The 13,065-nt window shown below is 45.6% G+C and overlaps 1 protein-coding gene across 10 annotated transcripts in view; it reads right to left on the bottom strand.

Annotated features, from left to right (window-relative positions):
* Nucleotides 1–198: 198 nt before the first annotated feature.
* Nucleotides 199–13,065, bottom strand: part of LOC128782197 (mucin-2-like) — a 77,757-nt gene continuing 64,890 nt past the window's right edge. For all 10 annotated transcript variants that reach the window (XM_053932419.1, XM_053932425.1, XM_053932421.1 and 7 more), the window contains 9 exons: nucleotides 12,168–12,635; nucleotides 11,967–12,029; nucleotides 10,999–11,415; nucleotides 10,791–10,859; nucleotides 10,171–10,239; nucleotides 7,182–7,244; nucleotides 6,588–6,656; nucleotides 1,495–1,563; nucleotides 199–963 (listed from right to left, as the gene is read on the bottom strand). In XM_053932419.1, coding sequence (XP_053788394.1) covers nucleotides 359–963; nucleotides 1,495–1,563; nucleotides 6,588–6,656; nucleotides 7,182–7,244; nucleotides 10,171–10,239; nucleotides 10,791–10,859; nucleotides 10,999–11,415; nucleotides 11,967–12,029; nucleotides 12,168–12,635 — 1,892 coding nt within the window. In that variant the 3' untranslated portion in view covers nucleotides 199–358. The remainder of the gene's footprint in view (nucleotides 964–1,494; nucleotides 1,564–6,587; nucleotides 6,657–7,181; nucleotides 7,245–10,170; nucleotides 10,240–10,790; nucleotides 10,860–10,998; nucleotides 11,416–11,966; nucleotides 12,030–12,167; nucleotides 12,636–13,065) is intronic.

Below are 13,065 nucleotides of genomic sequence, written 5' to 3'. Positions count from 1 at the left end.
ACCTAAAAGGTGTTGTTTTATAACATTTTAAAATATACTACATAAAAATTAAAAACTGCAGTAAAAAAAGAGTTAAATAAATAAGTGCTTTGATATAAGAATAATTAGAAACACAGAAATGTGAAGATATGAATGCACATTTTCATAGAAATATGAAATTACAAACAGAAAATATATACACTGAACTACAATACAAAGGTAGGTAAGACTGTACTTTATTTAGATCTTTTTGCATTGCTGAGGTATTTTCTTTCTGAAGAGAAGCTAGTATTTTGATGAAGAAATCTGTCACATCTGATAATTAAATTTCCTGATTTCTTCTGGTGCTGGGTAAGACATCCTGACTGGAAGGTCTGACTTAAGGCAAAGAACTGCTTCTTCGTGGTTTGAAACGGAAGGATGTGTTGACTGAAGACCCAGTACCAGCTCTATTCCCTGTCAGACTGGAGGACATGTTGCCTGAAGGCACAGTAAGAGCTCTGTTTTGTCTCATATGGGAGGATGCATCCACTGATGACCCAGTATTGGTTCTGGTTGGTGTCAGGTTGATGACTCTGCCCATTGATGACCCAAAACCTGTTCTGCCTGGTGTCACACTGGAGGGTGTGTTGGTTTCAGACACACTGTAGAATCTGCCTGGTGTCACACTGGAGGGTATGTTGGTTTCAGAGACACTGTAGAATCTGCCTGGTGTCACACTGGAGGGTATGTTGGTTTCAGAGACACTGTAGAATCTGCCTGGTGTCACACTGGAGGGTGTGTTGGTTTCAGAGACACTGTAGAATCTGCCTGGTGTCACACTGGAGGGTATGTTGGTTTCAGACACACTGTAGAATCTGCCTGGTGTCACACTGGAGGGTGTGTTGGTTTCAGAGACACTGTAGGTCCTGCCTGCTACCACAATGGAAGGTACGTGGGTTCCAGATACACTACAGGCTCTGTGGCTAGGCACTCTCCAGTGTGCTGGAATAAACAAAACAATAAAAAATCAAGAGAGAATCTACATTTGCTATTAAATACACCTAACAAGGGTGTGTATGTGAAGTACTTCTAAGTGTTTGCTCCTGAAGTGCTTATTTGAAACACGCAACACCTGATTATTATACATAAATCTTTAAGAGACGAAGGGCATTAGAACAAGCATCCTTCCCTAGGAAGTGTTGGTATAGCACTTTATTTGAAGTGCTACAAGTACGTACTTACAGACATCTTTTATCTCTCATCATATTAATTCCAAAGTTGTGGTTTTTAATCAAGGAAATAAACTTACTCTGCAGTCTCCCTGACAAATTTTAATGCCTCTTTTAGTTACCCTACACCTTTTTCTTCTGAAAAAATGTCTCAAAATATTCCTGTTTTCACCAGTATTAATGATCCCATATGTCTACAATTAAGTGTTGTTGTATTTGCCTACAGCAGCTGTGCAGCATGAAGGGAGATGCTGCCTAGGAACCCACATCCCAGGGAATACAATTGCTTGAAAAACAGACTTACCTTCAGGAGCAGGAATAGGAGCTGGAGGTCTACCAGCTGCTTGGGGTGAAATGTAAGGCTGAAAAATATCTATTGAGTAAAAGTAAGAATTAAAAACTAAGAAATGCACAGATTGGAAATGGTTATGGTTGACAGGAAAGGCTATGACAAAATGTTAATGGTTTATAACAGAAAGAAAGGAAAAAGCCTTTGGCCATAAGGAAGGAAGGGAGGGAGGGAGGGAGGGAGGGAGGGAGGGAGGAAGGAATTTCGGAAGGAAGGAAGGAAGGAATTTTGGAAGGAAGGAAGTTTGGAAGGAAGGAAGGAAGGAATTTCGGAAGGAATTTCGGAAGGAAGGAAGGAATTTCGGAAGGAAGGAAGGAATTTCAGAAGGAAGGAATTTTGGAAGGAAGGAAGGAATTTCGGAAGGAAGGAAGGAAGGAATTTCGGAAGGAAGGAATTTCGGAAGGAAGGAAAGGAAGGGAAGGAAGGGAAGGAAGGGAAGGAAAGGAAGGAAGGGAAGGGAAGGAAGGAAGGGAAGGGAAGGGAAGGAAGGGAAGGAAGGAAGGGAAGGAAGGGAAGGAAGGGAAGGAAGGGAGGGAGGGAGGGAGGGAGGGAGGGAGGGAGGGAGGGAGGAAGGAAGGAAGGAAGGAAGGAAGGAAGGAAGGAAGGAAGGAAGGAAGGAAGGAAGGAAGGAAGGAAGGAAGGAAGGAAGGAAGGAAGGAAGGAAGGAAGGAAGGAAGGAAGGAAGGAAGGAAGGAAGGAAGGAAGGAAGGAAGGAAGGAAGGAAGGAAGGAAGGAAGGAAGGAAGGAAGGAAGGAAGGAAGGAAGGAAGGAAGGAAGGAAGGAAGGAAGGAAGGAAGGAAGGAAGGAAGGAAGGAAGGAAGGAAGGAAGGAAGGAAGGAAGGAATGAATTTCGGAAGGAAGGAAGGAAGGAAGGAATTTCGGAAGGAAGGAATTTCGGAAGGAATTTCGGAAGGAAGGAAGGAATTTCGGAAGGAATTTCGGAAGGAATTTCGGAATTTCGGAATTTCGGAATTTCGGAAGGAAGGAAGGAAGGAAGGAAGGAAGGAAGGAAGGAATTTCGGAAGGAAGGAATTTCGGAAGGAAGGAAGGAAGGAAGGAAGGAAGGAAGGAAGGAAGGAAGGAAGGAAGGAAGGAAGGAAGGAAGGAAGGAATTTCGGAAGGAAGGAATTTCGGAAGGAAGGAATTTTGGAAGGAATTTTGGAAGGAATTTTGGAAGGAATTTTGGAAGGAAGGAAGGAATTTTGGAAGGAATTTTGGAAGGAATTTTGGAAGGAATTTTGGAAGGAAGGAAGGAATTTTGGAAGGAATTTTGGAAGGAATTTTGGAAGGAATTTTGGAAGGAAGGAATTTTGGAAGGAAGGAAGGAATTTTGGAAGGAATTTTGGAAGGAAGGAATTTTGGAAGGAAGGAAGGAATTTTGGAAGGAAGGAAGGAATTTTGGAAGGAAGGAAGGAAGGAATTTTGGAAGGAAGGAATTTTGGAAGGAATTTTGGAAGGAATTTTGGAAGGAAGGAATTTTGGAAGGAAGGAAGGAAGGAAGGAAGGAAGGAAGGAAGGAAGGAAGGAAGGAAGGAAGGAAGGAAGGAAGGAAGGAAGGAAGGAAGGAAGGAAGGAAGGAAGGAAGGAAGGAAGGAAGGAAGGAAGGAAGGAAGGAAGGAAGGAAGGAAGGAAGGAAGGAAGGAAGGAAGGAAGGAAGGAAGGAAGGAAGGAAGGAAGGAAGGAAGGAAGGAAGGAAGGAAGGAAGGAAGGAAGGAAGGAAGGAAGGAAGGAAGGAAGGAAGGAAGGAATGAATTTCGGAAGGAAGGAAGGAATTTCGGAAGGAAGGAAGGAATTTCGGAAGGAAGGAATTTCGGAAGGAAGGAAGGAATTTCGGAAGGAAGGAAGGAATTTCGGAAGGAAGGAAGGAAGGAATTTCGGAAGGAATTTTGGAAGGAAGGAATTTCGGAAGGAATTTCGGAAGGAAGGAAGGAATTTCGGAAGGAAGGAAGGAATTTCGGAAGGAATTTCGGAAGGAATTTCGGAAGGAAGGAATTTCGGAAGGAAGGAAGGAATTTCGGAAGGAATTTCGGAAGGAATTTCGGAAGGAAGGAATTTCGGAAGGAATTTCGGAAGGAAGGAAGGAAGGAATTTCGGAAGGAAGGAAGGAATTTCGGAAGGAATTTCGGAAGGAATTTCGGAAGGAAGGAATTTCGGAAGGAAGGAAGGAATTTCGGAAGGAATTTCGGAAGGAATTTCGGAAGGAAGGAAGGAAGGAAGGAAGGAAGGAAGGAAGGAAGGAAGGAAGGAAGGAAGGAAGGAAGGAAGGAAGGAAGGAAGGAAGGAAGGAAGGAAGGAAGGAAGGAAGGAAGGAAGGAAGGAAGGAAGGAAGGAAGGAAGGAAGGAAGGAAGGAAGGAAGGAAGGAAGGAAGGAAGGAAGGAAGGAAGGAAGGAAGGAAGGAAGGAAGGAAGGAAGGAAGGAAGGAAGGAAGGAAGGAATGAATTTCGGAAGGAAGGAAGGAAGGAAGGAATTTCGGAAGGAAGGAATTTCGGAAGGAATTTCGGAAGGAAGGAAGGAATTTCGGAAGGAATTTCGGAAGGAATTTCGGAAGGAATTTCGGAAGGAATTTCGGAATTTCGGAATTTCGGAAGGAAGGAAGGAAGGAAGGAAGGAAGGAAGGAAGGAAGGAAGGAAGGAAGGAATTTCGGAAGGAAGGAATTTCGGAAGGAAGGAAGGAAGGAAGGAAGGAAGGAAGGAAGGAAGGAAGGAAGGAAGGAATTTCGGAAGGAAGGAATTTCGGAAGGAAGGAAGGAATTTCGGAAGGAAGGAATTTCGGAAGGAAGGAAGGAATTTCGGAAGGAAGGAATTTCGGAAGGAAGGAAGGAATTTCGGAAGGAATTTCGGAAGGAATTTCGGAAGGAAGGAAGGAATTTCGGAAGGAATTTCGGAAGGAATTTCGGAATTTCGGAATTTCGGAAGGAAGGAAGGAAGGAAGGAAGGAAGGAAGGAAGGAAGGAAGGAAGGAAGGAAGGAATTTCGGAAGGAATTTCGGAAGGAAGGAATTTCGGAAGGAAGGAAGGAATTTCGGAAGGAATTTCGGAAGGAAGGAAGGAATTTCGGAAGGAAGGAAGGAATTTCGGAAGGAAGGAATTTCGGAAGGAAGGAATTTCGGAAGGAAGGAATTTTGGAAGGAATTTTGGAAGGAATTTTGGAAGGAATTTTGGAAGGAAGGAAGGAATTTTGGAAGGAATTTTGGAAGGAATTTTGGAAGGAATTTTGGAAGGAAGGAAGGAATTTTGGAAGGAATTTTGGAAGGAATTTTGGAAGGAATTTTGGAAGGAAGGAAGGAATTTTGGAAGGAATTTTGGAAGGAATTTTGGAAGGAATTTTGGAAGGAAGGAATTTTGGAAGGAAGGAAGGAATTTTGGAAGGAATTTTGGAAGGAAGGAATTTTGGAAGGAAGGAAGGAATTTTGGAAGGAAGGAAGGAAGGAATTTTGGAAGGAAGGAAGGAAGGAATTTTGGAAGGAATTTTGGAAGGAATTTTGGAAGGAATTTTGGAAGGAAGGAAGGAAGGAAGGAAGGAATTTTGGAAGGAAGGAAGGAAGGAAGGAAGGAATTTTGGAAGGAAGGAAGGAATTTTGGAAGGAAGGAAGGAATTTTGGAAGGAATTTTGGAAGGAAGGAAGGAAGGAAGGAAGGAAGGAAGGAAGGAAGGAAGGAAGGAAGGAAGGAAGGAAGGAAGGAAGGAAGGAAGGAAGGAAGGAAGGAAGGAAGGAAGGAAGGAAGGAAGGAAGGAAGGAAGGAAGGAAGGAAGGAAGGAAGGAAGGAAGGAAGGAAGGAAGGAAGGAAGGAAGGAAGGAATGAATTTCGGAAGGAAGGAAGGAATTTCGGAAGGAAGGAAGGAATTTCGGAAGGAAGGAATTTCGGAAGGAAGGAAGGAATTTCGGAAGGAAGGAAGGAATTTCGGAAGGAAGGAAGGAAGGAATTTCGGAAGGAATTTCGGAAGGAAGGAATTTCGGAAGGAATTTCGGAAGGAAGGAAGGAAGGAAGGAATTTCGGAAGGAAGGAAGGAATTTCGGAAGGAATTTCGGAAGGAATTTCGGAAGGAAGGAATTTCGGAAGGAAGGAAGGAATTTCGGAAGGAATTTCGGAAGGAATTTCGGAAGGAAGGAATTTTGGAAGGAATTTCGGAAGGAAGGAAGGAAGGAATTTCGGAAGGAAGGAAGGAATTTCGGAAGGAAGGAAGGAATTTCGGAAGGAATTTCGGAAGGAATTTCGGAAGGAAGGAATTTCGGAAGGAATTTCGGAAGGAAGGAATTTCGGAAGGAAGGAATTTCGGAAGGAATTTCGGAAGGAAGGAATTTCGGAAGGAAGGAATTTCGGAAGGAATTTCGGAAGGAATTTCGGAAGGAATTTCGGAAGGAATTTCGGAAGGAATTTCGGAAGGAAGGAAGGAAGGAAGGAAGGAAGGAAGGAAGGAAGGAAGGAAGGAAGGAAGGAAGGAAGGAAGGAAGGAAGGAAGGAAGGAAGGAAGGAAGGAAGGAAGGAAGGAAGGAAGGAAGGAAGGAAGGAAGGAAGGAAGGAAGGAAGGAAGGAAGGAAGGAAGGAAGGAAGGAAGGAAGGAAGGAAGGAAGGAAGGAAGGAAGGAAGGAAGGAAGGAAGGAAGGAAGGAAGGAAGGAAGGAAGGAAGGAAGGAAGGAAGGAAGGAAGGAAGGAAGGAAGGACGCAATTAAAAGATGTAATAAAATAAAAAATTCAAAAATCAAAAACCCATCCACGCACCTCAACCACTCCCCAAAACCAAAAAAGTCCAAGCAACCAACATCCAAACCTAAACTAAAACCACAAGGACATTCAAACCCACAAGAACTTGGGCAGCAACAGAAAAAAACATTCCAGAGATAATTTTAAACCCTGTGTAAGCTTTCTCCGTCCCCTTTCTCTTCCTTAAAAAGTATCACAACATTTCTGTTTGCACTATTTTAATGCTCCATTATGTTTTCAATTAATTATTGTTGTATTTGCCTACAGAAGCTGCACAGCATGAAGGAAGATGCTGGCTAGGAACCCACATCCCTGTGACAATAATTGCCTAAAAAGCAGACTTACCAGCAGGAGCAGGAACAGGAGTAGCAGGTGTACGGGGTGCTTTAGGAGCAAAGCTAACCCGAAAAATATCTGTTCAGAGATAGCAAATTTACTTCAGAGGAGGTAAATTTTGAAAAGCAAGGAAATGCACAGAATTGAAATGGTTATGTTTGCAAGAGAAAATCAATAAAATAAGTTAATGCATTATAACAGAATGAAAGGAAGAAGCCTTTTGCGGGGTGGGGGGGGAAGAGAAAATAAGAAAAAAAAATTAAAATTCAAAAACTAAATACCCATCTACTATTGCTGCTCTGGAAAAACAAAAATATTCAACCGACCAAGCAAACAAAAAAAAACAAAACACAAAAAAGCTAATCGGGACCAATTTAAAAAAAAAACAGAGCAGTAATTTTAATCCCTGTGTTAGCATTCAGCACCCCTTTTCCCTTCTGATCGGTGTCTCAGAATATTTCCGTTTAGCACTAGTTTTAATGCTCCAGTATGTTTGCAATTAAGGATTGTTGTATTTGCCTACAGATGCTGTGCAGCATGAAGGGAGATGCTGGCTGGGGACCCACATCCAAGTGACTGCAATTGTTTGAGAAGCAGACTTACCATCACTTTCAGGACCAGGAGGTGCAGCAGCTCCTTTGGGCACGAAGAGAGGTCGAAAAGAGTCTGTTCACGGAAAGTAAATTTACTTCAGAGAGTTTACTTTTTCAAAAGTGAAATTGAAAAAAGCAAGAAAAAGCTCAGAACTGAAGGGGTTATGGTTGCAAGGAAAGGCTATAAGAGAAATGTCAGTGGCTTATAACAGAAAAAAGTAAAAAAGCCTTTGGAAAAAAAAAGGGAAGGGAAGTTCACGGAAGGGAAGTTCACAGAAGGGAAGGGAAATTCAGTTCAGGGAAGTGCAGGGAAGGGAAGTGCAGGGAAGTTCAGGGAAGGGAAGTTCAGGGAAGCTCAGGGAAGTTCAGGGAAGGGAAGTTCAGGGAAGGGAAGTTCAGGGAAGGGACGGGAAGTTCAGGGAAGGGAAGTTCAGGGAAGTTCAGGGAAGGGAAGTTCAGGGAAGGGAAGTTCAGGGAAGGGAAGTTCAGGGAAGTTCAGGGAAGGGAAGTTCAGGGAAATTCAGGGAAGTTCAGGGAAGTTCAGGGAAGGGAAGTTCAGGGAAGGGAAGTTCAGGGAAGTGCAGGGAAGTTCAGGGAAGGGAAGGGAAGTTCAGGGAAGTTCAGGGAAGGGAAGTTCAGGGAAGTTCAGGGAAGTTCAGGGAAGTTCAGGGAAGGGAAAGGAAGTTCAGGGAAGTTCAGGGAAGGGAAGTTCAGGGAAGGGAAAGGAAGTTCAGGAAAGGGAAGGGAAGGGAAGTTCAGGGAAGGGAAGTTCAGGGAAGGGAAGGGAAGTTCAGGGAAGGGAAGTTCAGGGAAGTTCAGGGAAGGGAAGTTCAGGGAAGGGAAGGGAAGTTCCGGGAAGGGAAGTTCCGGGAAGGGAAGGGAAGTTCTGGGAAGTTCCGGGAAGGGAAGGGAAGTTCCGGGAAGGGAAGTTCCGGGAAGGGAAGGGAAGTTCCGGGAAGGGAAGGGAAGTTCCGGGAAGTTCCGTGAAGGGAAGGGAAGTTCCAGGAAGGGAAGGGAAGTTCCGGGAAGGGAAGGGAAGGGAAGTTCCGGGAAGGGAAGGGAAGGGAAGGGAAGGGAAGGGAAGGGAAGGGAAGGGAAGGGAAGGGAAGGGAAGGGAAGGGAAGGGAAGGGAAGGGAAGGGAAGGGAAGGGAAGGGAAGGGAAGGGAAGGGAAGGGAAGGGAAGGGAAGGGAAGGGAAGGGAAGGGAAGGGAAGGGAAGGGAAGGGAAGGGAAGGGAAGGGAAGGGAAGGGAAGGGAAGGGAAGGGAAGGGAAGTTCCGGGAAGGGAAGTTCCGGGAAGGGAAGGGAAGGGAAGGGAAGTTCCGGGAAGGGAAGTTCCGGGAAGGGAAGGGAAGTTCTGGGAAGTTCCGGGAAGGGAAGGGAAGTTCCGGGAAGGGAAGTTCCGGGAAGGGAAGGGAAGTTCCGGGAAGGGAAGGGAAGTTCCGGGAAGTTCCGTGAAGGGAAGGGAAGTTCCAGGAAGGGAAGGGAAGTTCCGGGAAGGGAAGGGAAGGGAAGTTCCGGGAAGGGAAGGGAAGGGAAGGGAAGGGAAGGGAAGGGAAGGGAAGGGAAGGGAAGGGAAGGGAAGGGAAGGGAAGGGAAGGGAAGGGAAGGGAAGGGAAGGGAAGGAAGGGAAGGGAAGGGAAGGGAAGGGAAGGAAGGGAAGGGAAGGGAAGGAAGGGAAGGGAAGGGAAGGGAAGGGAAGGGAAGGGAAGGGAAGGGAAGTTCCGGGAAGGGAAGTTCCGGGAAGGGAAGGGAAGGGAAGGGAAGTTCCGGGAAGGGAAGGGAAGGGAAGGGAAGGGAAGGGAAGGGAAGGGAAGTTCCGGGAAGGGAAGGGAAGTTCCGGGAAGGGAAGGGAAGTTCCGGGAAGGGAAGGGAAGGGAAGGGAAGTTCCGGGAAGGGAAGTTCCGGGAAGGGAAGGGAAGGGAAGGGAAGGGAAGTTCCGGGAAGGGAAGTTCCGGGAAGGGAAGTTCCGGGAAGGGAAGTTCCGGGAAGGGAAGGGAAGGGAAGTTCCGGGAAGGGAAGGGAAGGGAAGGGAAGGGAAGGGAAGGGAAGGGAAGGGAAGGGAAGGGAAGGGAAGGGAAGGGAAGGGAAGGGAAGGAAGGGAAGGGAAGGGAAGGGAAGGGAAGGGAAGGGAAGGGAAGGGAAGGGAAGTTCCGGGAAGGGAAGTTCCGGGAAGGGAAGGGAAGTTCCGGGAAGGGAAGGGAAGGGAAGGGAAGGGAAGGGAAGGGAAGGGAAGGGAAGGGAAGGGAAGGGAAGGGAAGGGAAGGGAAGGGAAGGGAAGGGAAGGGAAGGGAAGGGAAGGGAAGGAAGGGAAGGGAAGGGAAGGGAAGGGAAGGAAGGGAAGGGAAGGGAAGGAAGGGAAGGGAAGGGAAGGGAAGGGAAGGGAAGGGAAGGGAAGGGAAGTTCTGGGAAGGGAAGGGAAGTTCCGGGAAGGGAAGGGAAGGGAAGGGAAGGGAAGGGAAGGGAAGGGAAGGGAAGGGAAGGGAAGGGAAGTTCCGGGAAGGGAAGGGAAGGGAAGGGAAGTTCCGGGAAGGGAAGGGAAGTTCCGGGAAGGGAAGGGAAGGGAAGGGAAGGGAAGGAAGGGAAGGGAAGGGAAGGGAAGGGAAGGGAAGGGAAGTTCCGGGAAGGGAAGGGAAGTTCCGGGAAGGGAAGGGAAGGGAAGGGAAGGGAAGGGAAGGGAAGGGAAGGGAAGGGAAGGGAAGGGAAGGGAAGGGAAGGGAAGGGAAGGGAAGGGAAGGGAAGGGAAGGGAAGGGAAGGGAAGGGAAGGGAAGGGAAGGGAAGGGAAGGGAAGGGAAGGGAAGGGAAGGGAAGTTCACCATCCCCTTTCTCTTCTGAAAAATGGCTCAGAATGCTTCTGTTTGCACTGATTGTATTGCTCCATTATGCTGACATGTAAGTATTGCTGTATTTGCCTACTGAAGCTGTGCAGCATGAAGGGAGATGCTGGCTAGGAAAAACCCACATCCAAGTGACTGCAATTGCTTGAAGAGGAGACTTACCATCACTGTCACGAGCATGTGCTGGAGGTGTTCTGGCTAGCTGGGGTCCAATTCGACCCCAAAAAGATCCTATGCAGAGAAAGTAATTTTCAATCTAAAAAATGTTTTCATTTTAAGAAACAAGGAAATTCACAGCACTGAAATGGTTGTGGTGGCAAGGAAAGGCCGTTACAAATATTGGTTTGTTACATATAGGAAGGAAAAATCTTTGGTTAAAAAAAAAAAAACAAAGTAAGAAAGAAATTTGAAATAGGAAAACAAAACAAAACAAAACAAAAAAAACCATAAACAAAACACACACCCACTATCACTCCCCAAAACCAAGACTCCAACCAACCAAGCCACCAAACCCAAACTAAAACCAAATATGTCCAAGCAAATGGAGACCATTAGGAAAAAAGAAGCTTTTAGCTGTAATTTTAATCCCTGTGTTAGCTTTCACCATCCCCTTTCTCTTCTGAGAAAATCTCACAATTTGCTATTAGCACCAGTTTTACTGTTTCGTAATGTTTGCAATTAAGTGTTGCTGTGTTTGCCTACAGAAGCTGTGCAGCATGAAGGGAGATCCTGGGTCTGAACCCACATCCAAATGACAATAATTTCTTGACAAGCAGACTTACCGTTAGGAGCAGGAGTGGGAGTACTAGGTGTACCAGCCACTTGGGGTTCCATGCGAGGGTGAAAGAAGCCTGTTCAGAGAGATAAATTTAAAAAAACAAGAAGTTAAATTTTAAAAACCAAGGAAATGCACGGAACTGAACTGGTTATGGTAGGAGGGAAAGGCTATGTTGATACCAGACACAGTATAGGTTCTGTAGGGTGACACACCGGAGGATACGTCGCTTCCAGACACAGTATAGGTTCTGTAGGGTGTCACACTGGAGGGAACGTCACTTCCAGACACAGTATAGGTTCTGTAGGGTGTCACACTGGAGGGAACGTCACTTCCAGACACAGTATAGGTTCTGTAGGGTGTCACACTGGAGGGAACGTCGCTTCCAGACACAGTATAGGTTCTGTAGGGTGTCACACTGGAGGGAACGTCACTTCCAGACACAGTATAGGTTCTGTAGGGTGTCACACTGGAGGGAACGTCACTTCCAGACACAGTATAGGTTCTGTAGGGTGTCACACTGGATGTTGTATCACTTCCAAACACAGTAGAGGTTCTGTAGGTTGCCACTCCGGAGGTGGTGTCAGTCCTAGAATCAATGTAGGTTCTGTGTCCTGGCTCTCCCCAGCTTGCTGGAATAAGCAAAAGAATAAAAAACAAATCAAGAGAGAATCTACATTTGTTGTTAAATACCTCTCACAAGCCTATGTATGTGTAGTACTAAGAACTGTTTGCTCCTTCTGTTAATTGCTTTTGTGAAACACACTGCACCTGATTATTACATATAGTTCTTTAATAGAGAAAGGACACGAGCACAAATATAGTGCCCTAGGAAGTGCTGGAATAACACTTTATTTGAGGTGCTACAAGTATTTACTTACGTACTTAACAGACATATTTTACTGCTAATTCTGATAATTCCAAAGCTGTGTTTATTCAGTCAAGGAGGCAAACTTTTTCTGCCTGCTGCTTGACAACAATTATAATCCTGATGTTAGTTACAACACCCTATTACCCTCTGAAAAATGTCTCAGAACATTTCTGTTGATACTAGATGCATTGCTCCATTATCATTTCAAGAGAGTGTTGTTGTATTTGCCTACAGAAGCTGTGCAGCAAGAAGGGAGGTGCTGGCTCTGGACCAACACCCAAGTGACTGCAATTGCTTGGAAAGCAGACTTACCATCAGGAGCAGGACCACGAGGTGTACTGGTTCCTTGGGGCACAAAGGGAAGCCGAAAGGATTCTGTTCAGAGACAGCAAATTTACTTCAGAGAGGGTAAAATTTAAAAAACAAGGAAAGACAGGGAACAGAAATGGGTATGGTTGGAAGGAAAGGCTATGTTGGTTCCAGACACTGTATAGGCTCTGTAGGGTGACGCACCGGCGGATATATCGCTTCCAGACACAGTAAAGGTTCTGTAGGGTGTCACACTGGAGGGAACGTCGCTTCCAGACACAGTAAAGGTTCTGTAGGGTGTCACACTGGAGGGAACGTCGCTTCCAGACACAGTAAAGGTTCTGTAGGGTGTCACACTGGAGGGAACGTCACTTCCAGACACAGTATAGGTTCTGTAGGGTGTCACACTGGAGGGAACGTCACTTCCAGACACAGTATAGGTTCTGTAGGGTGTCACACTGGAGGGAACGTCACTTCCAGACACAGTATAGGTTCTGTAGGGTGTCACACTGGAGGGAACGTCACTTCCAGACACAGTATAGGTTCTGTAGGGTGTCACACTGGATGTTGTATCACTTCCAAACACAGTAGAGGTTCTGTAGGTTGCCACTCCGGAGGTTGTGTCAGTCCTAGAATCAATGTAGGTTCTGTGTCCTGGCTCTCCCCAGCTTGCTGGAATAAGCAAAAGAATAAAAAACAAATCAAGAGAGAATCTACATATGCTGTTAAATACCTCTCACAAGGGTATGTATGTGTAGTATTTAGAACTGTTTGCTCCTTCTGTTAAGTGCTTACTTGAAAGACATGGCACCTGAATACTATGTATTTATGTTTAATGGACAATGGACATTAGCACCGGTATCCTGCCCTCGGAATTGTCAGAATAGCACTTCATTTGAAGTTCTACATATACTTACAGACATGTTTTACACCTCATAATTATAATTCCAAATCTGTGGGATTTTTTTACTCATGGAAACAAACTTCATCTGCAGCCTCCCTGACAAATATTTCAACTCCTGTGTTAGTTAAAACACCACGTTCTCTTCTGAAAAATGTCTCAGAACATTCCTGTTTGCACTAGATGTATTGCTCCGTTGTC

This window comes from Vidua chalybeata, chromosome Z, assembly GCF_026979565.1.
Source record: "Vidua chalybeata isolate OUT-0048 chromosome Z, bVidCha1 merged haplotype, whole genome shotgun sequence".
Lineage (NCBI taxonomy): Eukaryota > Metazoa > Chordata > Aves > Passeriformes > Viduidae > Vidua > Vidua chalybeata.
The sequence above is the reverse complement of the archived record's forward strand: the minus strand, read 5'-3'. Positions and strand labels throughout refer to the sequence as shown.